Genomic DNA, 11,304 nt, shown 5'->3' with positions numbered 1-11,304 from the left:
CTCGGACAAAATGGAGGTTTCATTCCAAACAGCTGAGGTCTGAGGGACGCGGCGTCCTCCGGCTGTCCTCCTGTCCCCGGCGTCCTCCTTCATCTGTGTCTCAGAATAATTTATAGTAGGCGCTCATCCTTCTGCTGCTGATATGTACATACAATACTTTAACATTCTAATATATTGACAGGAAGTGGTTCAGGCGCCGCGCGGCCGCCTCCTGAGATTCTTTAAATAAGCACAAAGTAAATAATCTGATATAAAGAGATTTATATTTAACATCAGCTTCTTATTCTTATATCATAACAAAATAAATCTTCTTGTTAAAAATGTCTCTGTGACCGAGCCCGGCTGGAGGAGGCCGCCGCCCGCCTCGCTCACTCTGTCCGTTTAGTGCCGCAGTTTTACGAAAACCAGTCGTCTAAAGTACCATGTTGTGTCCGTCCGTCTGTCCTCACGTCGTCCTTCTGTCCTCCGCTCTGTGTGTGTGTGTGTGTGTGTGTGTGCGCCTATCGGAGAGCTGCCTTCATGTCTATCCGGGAGCGCACGTCCTGGTATCCCAGGAGGCAGGGGTCGGTGGACAGGGCATCGTGGGTAAACACGGAGTCGTTGTCGGAGGAGCAGGAGCTGGACGTGTCCTCACACGATGGGGAGTACTGCTCGAAGGGCGTGGACAGGTCCAGGTACTGAGGAGGAGACGGGGTCAGAGGTCAGAGGAGGACAAACAACCACAAAGAGACAAACACAGGATGCTAACTGCAGTTCCTGTGACAGCCACAGGTGGCACTCACCTCGTCAGAGATGGACAGCAGCACCCGGTCCAGCTCCTCCACCAGCTGCTTGAAGGTCGGCCTCTGGGTGGGAACGGCATGCCAGCACTCCCGCATCATCATGTAGCTGCGAAGACAAACACAAACAGCATGAGACCGCCTGCAGCGCCACCACCTGCCCGCCGCAAGCCAGCGCAGCCCGGACCGGGACACTCACAGCTCGTGTGTGCAGTTGGACGGCTTGTCCATGCGATGTCCCTCCTTCAGCAGCTTGAAGAGCTCCTCCACGGGGATGCCGGGATACGGCGAGCCGCCCAGCGTGAAGATCTCCCACATCAGAACGCCGAACGACCACCTGGGCGGCAGAGCGGGAGGAAAACAATGGTTAATGTTAACCCTTAACACCCAGCATGTGAGCAGCAGTCACATGACCAACACTCGGAGAGTCCTGCAGACCTGCAGCTGATGGAGCTGGATCATGTGACAGAGGTGGAAATAGAGACTTACACGTCGCTCTGGTGTGTGTAGACTCGGTCAAACAAGGCCTCCGGTGCCATCCACTTCACCGGCAGCCGTCCCTGCAGAGACCAACAGTGTTAGAGCTCTCCCTCTCTCCCCCTCTCCCTCTCTCCCTCTCCTCCTTCTTCCTTTTTTCTAATGAAGTCCCATTACGGGGACAGACATGTGTGACTTCCTGGAAACGTCTGTCTCACTCACATTGGTGGTTTTCTTGTAGTAGTCGATCTGGTGGACTCCTCTGGCCAGGCCGAAGTCAGCGATCTTCATCACGTTGTCCTCCGTCACCAAGACGTTCCTGGCTGCCAGGTCTCTGTGGATGCACTGCAAAGACCAGAGAGCACACATGAAGACGGGCTGACACACAGAAAGCTGCATTTCAACATGTGAGTGAGACGGCGTTCCCGCCGGGCCGCGGTTTGGAGAGGCTCCCTGCACAAATGAAAAGACTGAGGAGTCCGAAATAAAACGTCTTTATATAGAAATCCTGGAGTTTTGGGAACAAACAGCCGGCCTGTGTGCCCACAGTGAATGCATGTCATTAAGTTTATTTTGGTTTTCGTTGGAAATAGACGTGGGATTTGTGGGGACGTGCGAAATGAAGCCGCCTCGGTTTGCGGCTCTGCCCATAATGGAGGGTTAGATCCAGGCTGCTGCATTCTTAGGGAGGCCGGGTCGAGCCAGAAACCCGACGCCTGCGCGCCCAGACCGGCCTCCGCTGCCTGTTTGCTAACAGATTTATGGCGGCGCTAAAAAGGACAAAGCCCTGCGACGTGATGCAGGAAAGCAAACAGGACCGGGGCTCAGCGCAGGAATGCCCGTCTGAGTCAAAGAGACCCACACAATGCATGCTGGGTAGAGAGAGAGTGGGGGAACAGCTGGTGAGGGCGATCAAACAGAGGAGTCTTTGAACTGTCCTGCTCTCACGGAGTTAGCTGGCTAACCTTTAGCATCCTGGCCAGCAGGACGTCTAAGCTAAGCTTAGCCGGCTAGCACAAACAGAATGCATGCTGGGTAAAGAGACGGTGGAGTGTGAACGCACCCTTTTGGAGGCCAGGTACTCCATCCCCCGGGCCACCTGGTAGGCACAGGACAGCAGGTCTTTGAAGGTGAGCTGCTCCTCGGGCACCTTGGTCACATCGAAGGTGTAGTCCATGCCCGGAGGCCGGCGGGCCCGCAGGTACTCCCTCAGGCTCCCTTTGGAGGCGTACTCCACCAGCACGTACAGCGGGCCTGCACAGACAACACGCTGCTTTAGACCGAAGCTTGGACAGCTGCACAGAGGGCACCGGGCTGCGACCTGCAGACACTCACCGTCCTGCGTGCACACTCCCAGCAGGTTGATGATGTTCTTGTGTTTGTCCATCACCTTCATCAGCTCCATCTCTGAGATGAGGTCTGCCAGGTCCTTGTCTGTGGCGTCGTCTGCGAGGAGGCAGCGGTGGGTTAGCGTCCCTTCTTTACAGACATCACACATTAACACTCACAGTCCGCCCTACCTTTGAGCATCTTGACGGCCACGGTGGTGGCCTGTTCCGGGGCCTCTTTGTTGATGCCGTAGGCCTCCGCTCGGACCACCTGACCGAAGCAGCCCTCTCCTAGAGGTTTGCCCAGCATCAGACTAGAGAGAGAGAGAGAGAGCAAAGGCTGAATCCATAAAGAAAGTACAAAGCCATAATTTGGAGCTCTGGTTTCTCAAACTACAGGTTGGATGGAGCCAGAAATGGGCTGTGGCCTTGTTTCTTTTTAGGTCCCCACATGACTCCAGATCTCAGCAGCCAAAGTAAACTCAGAACAACTCTCTGAGCAGGACTCGGCCGCTCAGAGCTCAGAGCTCTTTAGAGGTTAACGTCTGTGCTGTGAATGTGTGGAGGAGGTCTGTAAGGCCGGGGATACACGTTAGCTCTGTACTGAAGATAAGTTTGATTCATGGAGAGCTAACACAGCTAGCAGCTAGCTAGCTACATCAACAGCAGGTTGACTAAAGTAAGCAGGCTAACCTGAGCCAGCTAACTGAAGTTATCTAGCATGGTTGAATTTGTAGCAGAAAAGCTACAGCTATCATATTCGGTGTGCAGTTCAGCCAAAGGAGAGGAATTACCCCGATCGACTCTGACTGTATTTGGCTAACGTTAGCAAGCAAGCTAAGCTGAGCCAGTACGATGTAGCTTAGCAACTAGCTTTGCTGATATCATAAAATCAGCTTTTAAAGTAATTTGCAAACAACATGCTAGCCCTTTTAGCCTCCAGAGCAGCAGAAGGCCTCAGACCTCCAGAACGTAACCCTGTAAATGTTTCTGCTTTGCAGACGACTCACTTCTCTCTGGGGAACTCCCAGTCTGGGTCGTAGGGCAGCTCGAACTCCATGACTCCAGCAAGCATGGGGGAACAGCTGGATGAGAGGCGGGCCACCCTCATCAGAGAGGCGCTGGACTTCCCTGACGAGTTGGACTCCACTGAGTACTGAAAAAGCAGAGAGGTGGTGTCAGCAGGTGGCACAGGACTGACCGTGTGGTCGGTTGCTAACGGATGTACCTGTCTACGCAGAGGGAACTTGGAAAGCTTCTGCACGGGCAGGGCGTCGAAGGGCTCCCTCCTCGGGTGGACCTGCATCCTACACAACACCACGATGACGACGGCCATGATCAGCGCCAGGAAGCCACAGGCGTAGATGATGATGTCAGTGTACTTGGTCTCCATGGTGTCCATGGCGTCGGCGGCTTCCTCCTCTGTGGGTAAAGAGGGACAGGTTAGAATGACGGGTTCTTCCACCCACAGATAATTCAAAGTTCAGTCCAGCTCAGTCTGTACCTGAGAGAACGGTGAGCCAGGCCGACTGGTGGGCGAAGCCAATGGAGTTTCCAGCCAGACAGGTGTACTCTCCTGCATCCTCCATGGTGACCTTGGACAGGTAGAGCACCTCCACCTCCGACATGTTCAGACTGCCGGTCTGCACAACACAGAAACAGATGAGTGGCTGCCTGGCCCCTCCTCCACAGAGACTCCTCACTCCTTGGTACTAACCTTGAGGACCTGGACGTACGGAGTCCCATCAGGACCGTAGCGGCTGCCGTTTCTCTCGATGTGCTTGAGCCACTGGATGTGCGGCTGGGCGTCGCTGTAGACCTTACAGTGGAACTGGACGTCGCTCCCCACCACAGCTGTGGTGTTGGCAGGAAGTCCGGCCTGCAGGATGGGCCTGTGCGGGGACCGCTCTGAAATCAGACCAGAGACAGAGGATGAAGGAGCCGCTCACCTCGGGTCATCCAGGGACCTGAGAGAGGTTTAACTCCGCGACACCCAGCTCATGCAGGCAGCGATCACAGAGGCAGAAAATGTCCCAATAACCAACACGGTGCCTCTGTCAACAGAAGTCTTGGACGGCCAGCAGTTGTCACTGTCACCACTAATGTGTTCCTGCGCTGGCAGACCACCAGGCAGTGTCATTCTGGGATAAGAATTGCTTCCATTAGCGTGGCTGGTCTCTTTGATCCGTGCTCACTCTCGCTCTCTGATCTCGTTAGTTGTCTCGTTAGTCCCCCCCCTATCAGCGGGGACAGAAACTGACCCCGCGGCGGACAGACAGTGAACAAATGAACAAACACGCCGCGGCCCTCGTCCATCTCTCATCACAAGTCAGGTAGAAAACCGAAGCGGACGCCTGAGCGTCCACATCCTGCCTGCCACGGCCGACGCCAGGCGCCCCTGTCGCCTTCTGTCCACCCCCCCCCCCCCCCCAACTGCCTCAGACCAGTAAGTGCTGACTAATGATTACGACTCAAAGACTTCCTGATGTTCAGAACGGAAGCAGGAAGCGGTCTTACCCAGGACGTCCAGAACGTAGCTGTGAGTGATGGAGCCATATTTGTTCTCCACCACGCAGGTGTAGTTCCCACGGTCAGAGGGCACCACGCTCTCCATCACCAGGCTCCAGTGCTGGTGTCTCAGCTAGGCGGGGAAACAGAAAACAACATCAGCATGATGACAGGCAGAGCGGAGGACAGCAGCACATCTGGATTCAGCAGCCTCACCTTGATGCCGCCGATGCGGTGCTCTCCTCTGAACTCACGGCCGTTTTTGAGCCAGCGGATGCTCGGCACGGGGCTGCCCATGGCCGGGCAGCGGAACTTCACCGTGTTCCCCGCAGGCACGGCGTACAGCTTCTTCTCCATGCGCTGCGTGTGCGTCCAATAAGGACCTGCAAGCCAGGGAGAAGCCAGAGGGTGAGTCGAGTTTAGCGGGTGGTCAGGTGGCGTTTCTCTCGGCTAGGAAGCAGAACAGAACGAACCTCTGGAGAAGTAAAGCTGCTCATTTTCAATCTCCGCCGAGGAGTCGTCCAAGCCGGTGTCCTCGTCGTCGTCTCCAGACCCTAACGAGTCTGAGAAAACGACACAAACACAGACGATGAGCGTCGTGCTGCTGTCTGCTGCAGCCTGGACGTGTGGGGCCTCACGCCGTGTCCTCACCTGCCACCGTGATGGTGAAGTTCCTCACAGGATCTTTGCTGCCTCGGAGAACGCACACGTAAACACCCGAATCCTCGTATGTTACGTCTGTGATCTCCACGGCGGCACCGCGCATCTGGATGCGGGGGCTGGGCAGGACCCGGACTCCTTCTTTGTACCAGGTGACGGCCATGCCGGGCCGCGTGCTGATGTCGCAGCGCAGTTTGAGGATGTTACCGGGCTCCAGGAGGAGGTGCTCGGTGGTGTCCTCGCTCAGGTCCTCCAGAACATCTGTGGAGACCAGACGTGGAGTTAGGCCGTGCTTTACTTATACTGTGACCTCCCATCCCCACATTCACAATGGGATTACTATGGAGACCAGAAGGCCTGACCCACTCGACCCCCCGCCCCCTTTGTTCTGTCCCTCTGTAGCTTTCGCAGCCCACTTCACTTCAGAGAAGAAAGGAGCAGCCGGAGCTAATGAACATGTAGCAGTGTGACAGAGGAGATCTGAGCAGGCACCACAGCACCCCAACCAGGGTGAGGAGGACTTCCTACCTGCAGGGATGTCTGCTGCAGTCAGGTCCAGGGTGTGGGTGATGATGGTTCCTGTGGAGGAGTTGTTTAAGTTTAAAATCATTTACAGTCTGATGTCTGCCGTGCTTCGGGGATCTGAGTGACTCTCACCTGGCAGCACCTCCAGCCACGCCGACTGCATGGCCTGCAGCGCCTGCCCGCCGTGCCTGCTCTCAGCCATGCAGATGTACTCGCCGGCGTCCTCCACCGTGATGTTGGACAGATGCAGAGTGTTGACCTTGGACGCGTTGCTCTGCAGCGGCTGCACACAGGACACATTGTTTAAAAATGGAAACTCAGAAAGAAGTCACAAAGCATCCGATCTGTCCTCACCGTCAGCGCCCTGAGGCGGACCGGCCCGCTGGCCTCCATCTTCAGCCACTGCACCTTGGTGGATGCCGGCCTGTGGACTTTGCACAGCAGCTTTGCCTGACCTCCTACCAACGCCGTGGTGTTTTCTGGGTAACCCGGCAGGATCAGCGGCCTGGAAAGCCGCAAATCTGGAGAGGAGACAGGAAGCACCTTTTAAAGTCTGAAAGATCCAGCATGTTCCTAAACAGCTGCTGACACTTAACACCAGGAACAGAGTGCCCCGATCACCAGGCTGATATCTGTCGAGTCAACATCAGCCTGCGGGTCGCTCGTCCACTCACGGGTTGGAGCATATGTGCAACCTGGAGCCCGCTCAGAACGAGCAGCTTTCCAGAGCAATTTTCTGTCTGATTGCTTCCTGCAAGCTGTGAAAAGGCAATCTGTGCCTGGTGGAGCGAGGCGCTGCCTTCAGGTGCACACACACACACCGACACACACACACCGACGGGCCGGAGAGTGGAAAATCAGGAAGGGCAAACAGACACACACACTCTGCAGCCATGCTAATGAACTTGCAGAGACAGGGATGCTGCCCTGGAGTTGAACTCGCAGTGGAGTGTGAAGTGTCACCCAGAGGCGAGGGGGCAAACAAAACACAACACAACACAAACAAACCGCTCCGCTGCGAGCCAGCCAGCCGGTCAGCCGGCCGCGCTGCGCTCTGTGAAGACCAGCCGGGACAATGAGGAGGCCCTCCGTGCCTCGGAGCAGGACTGCAGAGAACACCTCAGGATCAGCGCGCTGTTTGTTGTCTGGTTTCACGCAGCAGGACGGTTACACAACTGTGCAGCTTTGGGTGGTGCTCACAGAGGAGCCTCCTCAGGAAGGTGTAGCAGCCTCTGAGCCAACATTGGCTGAACAACAACAAGCCCCGGCTGGCCCTCGGCGGCCCCGGCTGGCCCTCGGCGGCCCCTGCAGTACAGAGCGGGCCACAGAGACAAACAGAGGCAGCAGCTTCTTCTTGTGTTCTTGATGCCTCCGAGGTGAAAACACTCCGTCTTTCATCACATCCCAACACTTTGGACGAGCATTACTGTGTAAGTATGTTGGACTGACCTCCAAACACTCAAGTCCAAATGTTTGAGAAATAATCTGACAGTTGAAACTGAAACTGATTATTGTCAGAGTCTGAGACAAACTTCTTGAATGAGTGAAGTTTAAAAACGTTTCTGTGCAGCCCCCCCCCTCTGCAGGCAGATTTACACTTCCGAGCCTCGGGGCCTCGGGCGGATCAGGTAGCACCGTTTACGGCAGCAAAAACACAGAGAGCTTCCGACTGCTCCGCTCTCAGTTTCCCCGTCACCTCCACTTCCTCTGCTGCTCAGAGGATTCATCTGAAGCACACACACTGACACACACTGAGCTCACACACACACACACACAGAGCTCACACACACACACACACTGAGCTCACACACACACACTGACACACACTGAGCTCACACACACACACACACACTGAGCTCACACACACAGACACACACAGAGCTCACACACACACACACACACACTGAGCTCACACACAGACACACACTGAGCTCACACACACACACACACACTGAGCTCACACACACACACTGAGCTCACACACACACACACTGAGCTCACACACAGACACACACTGAGCTCACACACTGAGCTCACACACACACACACACACACACACACACACACACACACACTGAGCTCACACACACAGACACACACTGAGCTCACACACAGACACACACACACTGAGCTCTCGCACACACAGACACACACTGAGCTCTCGCACACACAGACACACACTGAGCTCACACACAGACACACACTGAGCTCACACACACACACACTGAGCTCACACACAGACACACACTGAGCTCACACACACACACACTGAGCACTGTCCGGTCTTACCTTTGGTCCTGAACTGGTCTGCTGTCCTGGCTGTGACTCTGTCCAGCACACAGAGCAGGAGGACGCAGAGCACCCTCGCCATCTTCCGTGTGTGTGTGTGTTGTGGTTGAAAGGCAGAATCAGACGCCTGCGGTAGCCCTCACACCGGGCCCTCGCATTGGCGACGTCACAAGTCTCTGGATCTGGATCCTGTGGAGGGGGGGGGGACAAACATGTTATTATCTGTGATTCTTCCCCCCACACACAGCCAGCAGCTGCTCTTCCTCTCCGACTGCCGCTCCTCTGCCTCACATTGTCCAGATGAATGAGGAGCAGGGCTGTTACAGGCCTGCTGCTCGTCAACAAAGCCAGGATAATGGGCTCTGAGTGGGAAAACACTCCAGACTAGCCAGGAAGAGACAGGAGCTGAAGGAGGTGGAGAATATACCATGACAGACAGAGGGACAGAGACAGACAGACAGAGGGACAGAGAGCTGGACAGACAGACAGAAGGACAGACAGAGAGACAGACAGGCGGACAGAGGGACAGAGACAGACGGACAGAGGGACACAGAGAGGGACAGACAGGCGGACAGAGGTGAGGGCTGGATTTAGGAGGTAAACAGTTAATAAAATGATGAACTGTTTTCAGTTTTTATTTCTCTGGTCTTAAATGTTATTCTCAGGGAGCTGATCCTCGGACCCTCGGCCCTGTTTAAGGACTGTCCCTCCCCCTGTGTGAGACAGCTCCGAGCTGAGAGACTATCACCTGATTCCAAAGTCCACAGACACACTGGACTGTGGGCGGTCTGTGGTCCGGACTCACCTGCACACACACTTCAAACCCTGTCAGTCTGTGAAGGAGGAGCACGCGCCAGAAGCAGCGCGCGCGCACACGCACCGTTTGGAGAAGCTGCGCTGAACGCAGCGTGTTCTCCCTCAGTCACAGACTGGACCGGGTTTGTTGGGCCCATAATCTGGACACTGCAGCAGATGTAAGGTTTTAGGGGTTAGGTTCATTCAAACTCCACCAACAGCCCGCTGACAGGCAGTGCGCGTGCACGGCTCGGTTCTAACAGTGGACTCAGACAGAAAAGTTTCAGCTTTAACTCTTTAGCTTCAGCTGAATGAATGGAGCGGCTCTCACCCACCTCTGCTCCCGGGCCGTCCTCGCTGGGGTGCCTGGCTCCAGATCACTGCTCGCTCACTATACAAATCCTCATTGGTGGTTCTGTCCCAGCGGCGGCCTGTAAGCGGGTATCCGTGTGGACCGGAGCTTATAGATCCATGAAACGCAGGAGCGACAGCTGCCGGGGGAAGGAGCGGATCCCCGGGGCAAAGTCCAGCAGCGCGGCCGGACTCACAGCGCTAAATCCATGGAGAGGACGCGGAGGGAAAGGCGTCTGAAAGGGGGTCCAGAGTGAGAGACGAGCCCTGGAGGAGACCCTGTCCCGCGGGGCTGGAAGGCTCTTTACGCGCGTCTTTACGCAGCGCTCTGAGTGGATCTCGGTCCGTGTAGTTCCAGCGCGGAGCGGCGACTGCGTCCTGCTCACAGCGGCTCTGCTGCAGCACTCCGCGGCTCTCTGCGGCCACAACAACAATGGTCTGAGAGCGGAGAGGGAGGAGAGAGAGGAGAGAGAGGGGGAGGAGGAGAGAGAGAGGGGGAGGAGGGGTACGCCGCTGCCCCCACACTATAAAAACACCCCCTCCCCTCCCCCCGCTCCTCCCTCCTCCAAACTTCTTCCATGTTCTGCGGGCTGCGCATAAATCACGGTTTGAACACAGCTCCCTGTCTTTTAATTGCTCTGCATTCAATTAGGAGCCTTTGTCCGCGGATTGCCTCCATGTTTTAATTGCATCAGTAAGAGCAGAGGACAGAGTAATCCCATTAGCTGCAGCATGATAAAGACGCAGCCTGCGCCTCCTGCGAGGAGCGGGGAGCGGCGAGGCAGAAACCACCCCAACATTAGAGAGTCAGAGCTCAGACCGAGTCCAGGCCGAGTCCAGACCGAGTCCAGGCACAGCAGCGATGGTTCATCTGCCACCTGGAAGTGTTCACTTTATTTCCACATGTATCTTAGTCCAGGGGGTTCTGGTTCTACACCGGTTAGAGTTAGACCACAGAGTTTGGGGTTAAAACCAGCAGAACGTTCCTGTTCACAGACAGGGACTCTGCTCAGACTCACAGCAGTCCAACACCCCCCTTCCTGGAGATCCTGTAGCAGCGTTGTTGCTCCTCTGCGGGCAGATGTTTCACTGTGAGAGGTGACAGGAAGTGCAGGAGATTGAAACAGTTACATGATCCCTGCTGTAGCCCAGAGCTGCCCAAACACCTGAGCTTCAAAATAAAAGCACCGAATAAATCCTGAAAACAGGAAGAGAGGCCGCACACGCCGCTCGCTTTTATTCACGGGTCAAACTCCTTTAGACCGCATTTAGCTGAAATTTATGTGCTGCAATAAATTCCAGATTTGACCTTTGACCCGCAGCGGAGCTACTTCAGGTCAGAGGCAGCTTTACAGTGAAAGTCAAAGTACACAAATAAAGAGTCCGAGTGGAAGTCATAAAGCAGATAAGAGCCGCGCCAGTGCCAGAGCTCTGCTGCCGGGGTGTGTGTGTCTGTGTGTGTGTGTGTCTGTGTGTGTGTGTGTCTGTCTGTGTGTGTGTGTCTGTCTGTGTGTGTGTTACAGCTGGACAGACTAGCCAAGGTTCCAGAAATGGTTAATTTGATGTTACCCTGAATCAGGCTCAGTAAATAA

General features: G+C 55.4%; 1 protein-coding gene across 1 annotated transcript; it reads right to left on the bottom strand.

Annotated features, from left to right (window-relative positions):
- Nucleotides 1–246: 246 nt before the first annotated feature.
- Nucleotides 247–10,129, bottom strand: fgfr4 (fibroblast growth factor receptor 4). The gene is made up of 21 exons (XM_028420944.1): nucleotides 9,697–10,129; nucleotides 8,567–8,755; nucleotides 6,632–6,798; nucleotides 6,410–6,560; nucleotides 6,281–6,331; nucleotides 5,744–6,013; nucleotides 5,566–5,655; nucleotides 5,309–5,475; nucleotides 5,102–5,225; nucleotides 4,302–4,492; nucleotides 4,089–4,227; nucleotides 3,813–4,006; nucleotides 3,595–3,740; nucleotides 2,777–2,898; nucleotides 2,592–2,702; nucleotides 2,320–2,510; nucleotides 1,479–1,601; nucleotides 1,269–1,339; nucleotides 979–1,116; nucleotides 783–888; nucleotides 247–677 (listed from the first exon to the last, which is right to left on the bottom strand). The coding sequence occupies exons 2-21, from the start codon at nucleotides 8,646–8,648 to the stop codon at nucleotides 501–503; spliced, it is 2,811 nt and encodes a 936-aa protein (XP_028276745.1). The 5' UTR covers nucleotides 8,649–8,755; nucleotides 9,697–10,129; the 3' UTR covers nucleotides 247–500.
- Between the last annotated feature and the right edge of the window lie 1,175 nt (nucleotides 10,130–11,304).

The sequence above is a fragment of the Parambassis ranga genome, chromosome 14 (genome assembly GCF_900634625.1).
Source record: "Parambassis ranga chromosome 14, fParRan2.1, whole genome shotgun sequence".
NCBI lineage: Eukaryota > Metazoa > Chordata > Actinopteri > Ambassidae > Parambassis > Parambassis ranga.
The sequence above is the reverse complement of the archived record's forward strand: the minus strand, read 5'-3'. Positions and strand labels throughout refer to the sequence as shown.

Excerpts from the sequence above, each read along its gene's own strand:
- fgfr4 (XM_028420944.1), bottom strand. The coding sequence starts at position 8,648 with ATGGCGAGGGTGCTCTGCGTCCTCCTGCTCTGTGTGCTGGACAGAGTC. Across the intron at positions 6,561-6,631 it reads TCCGCCTCAGGGCGCTGACG|CCGCTGCAGAGCAACGCGTC; the intron begins GTGAGGACAGAT and ends TCCTGTGTGCAG. Across the intron at positions 2,899-3,594 it reads TGGGAGTTCCCCAGAGAGAA|TCTGATGCTGGGCAAACCTC; the intron begins GTGAGTCGTCTG and ends CTCTCTCTCTAG.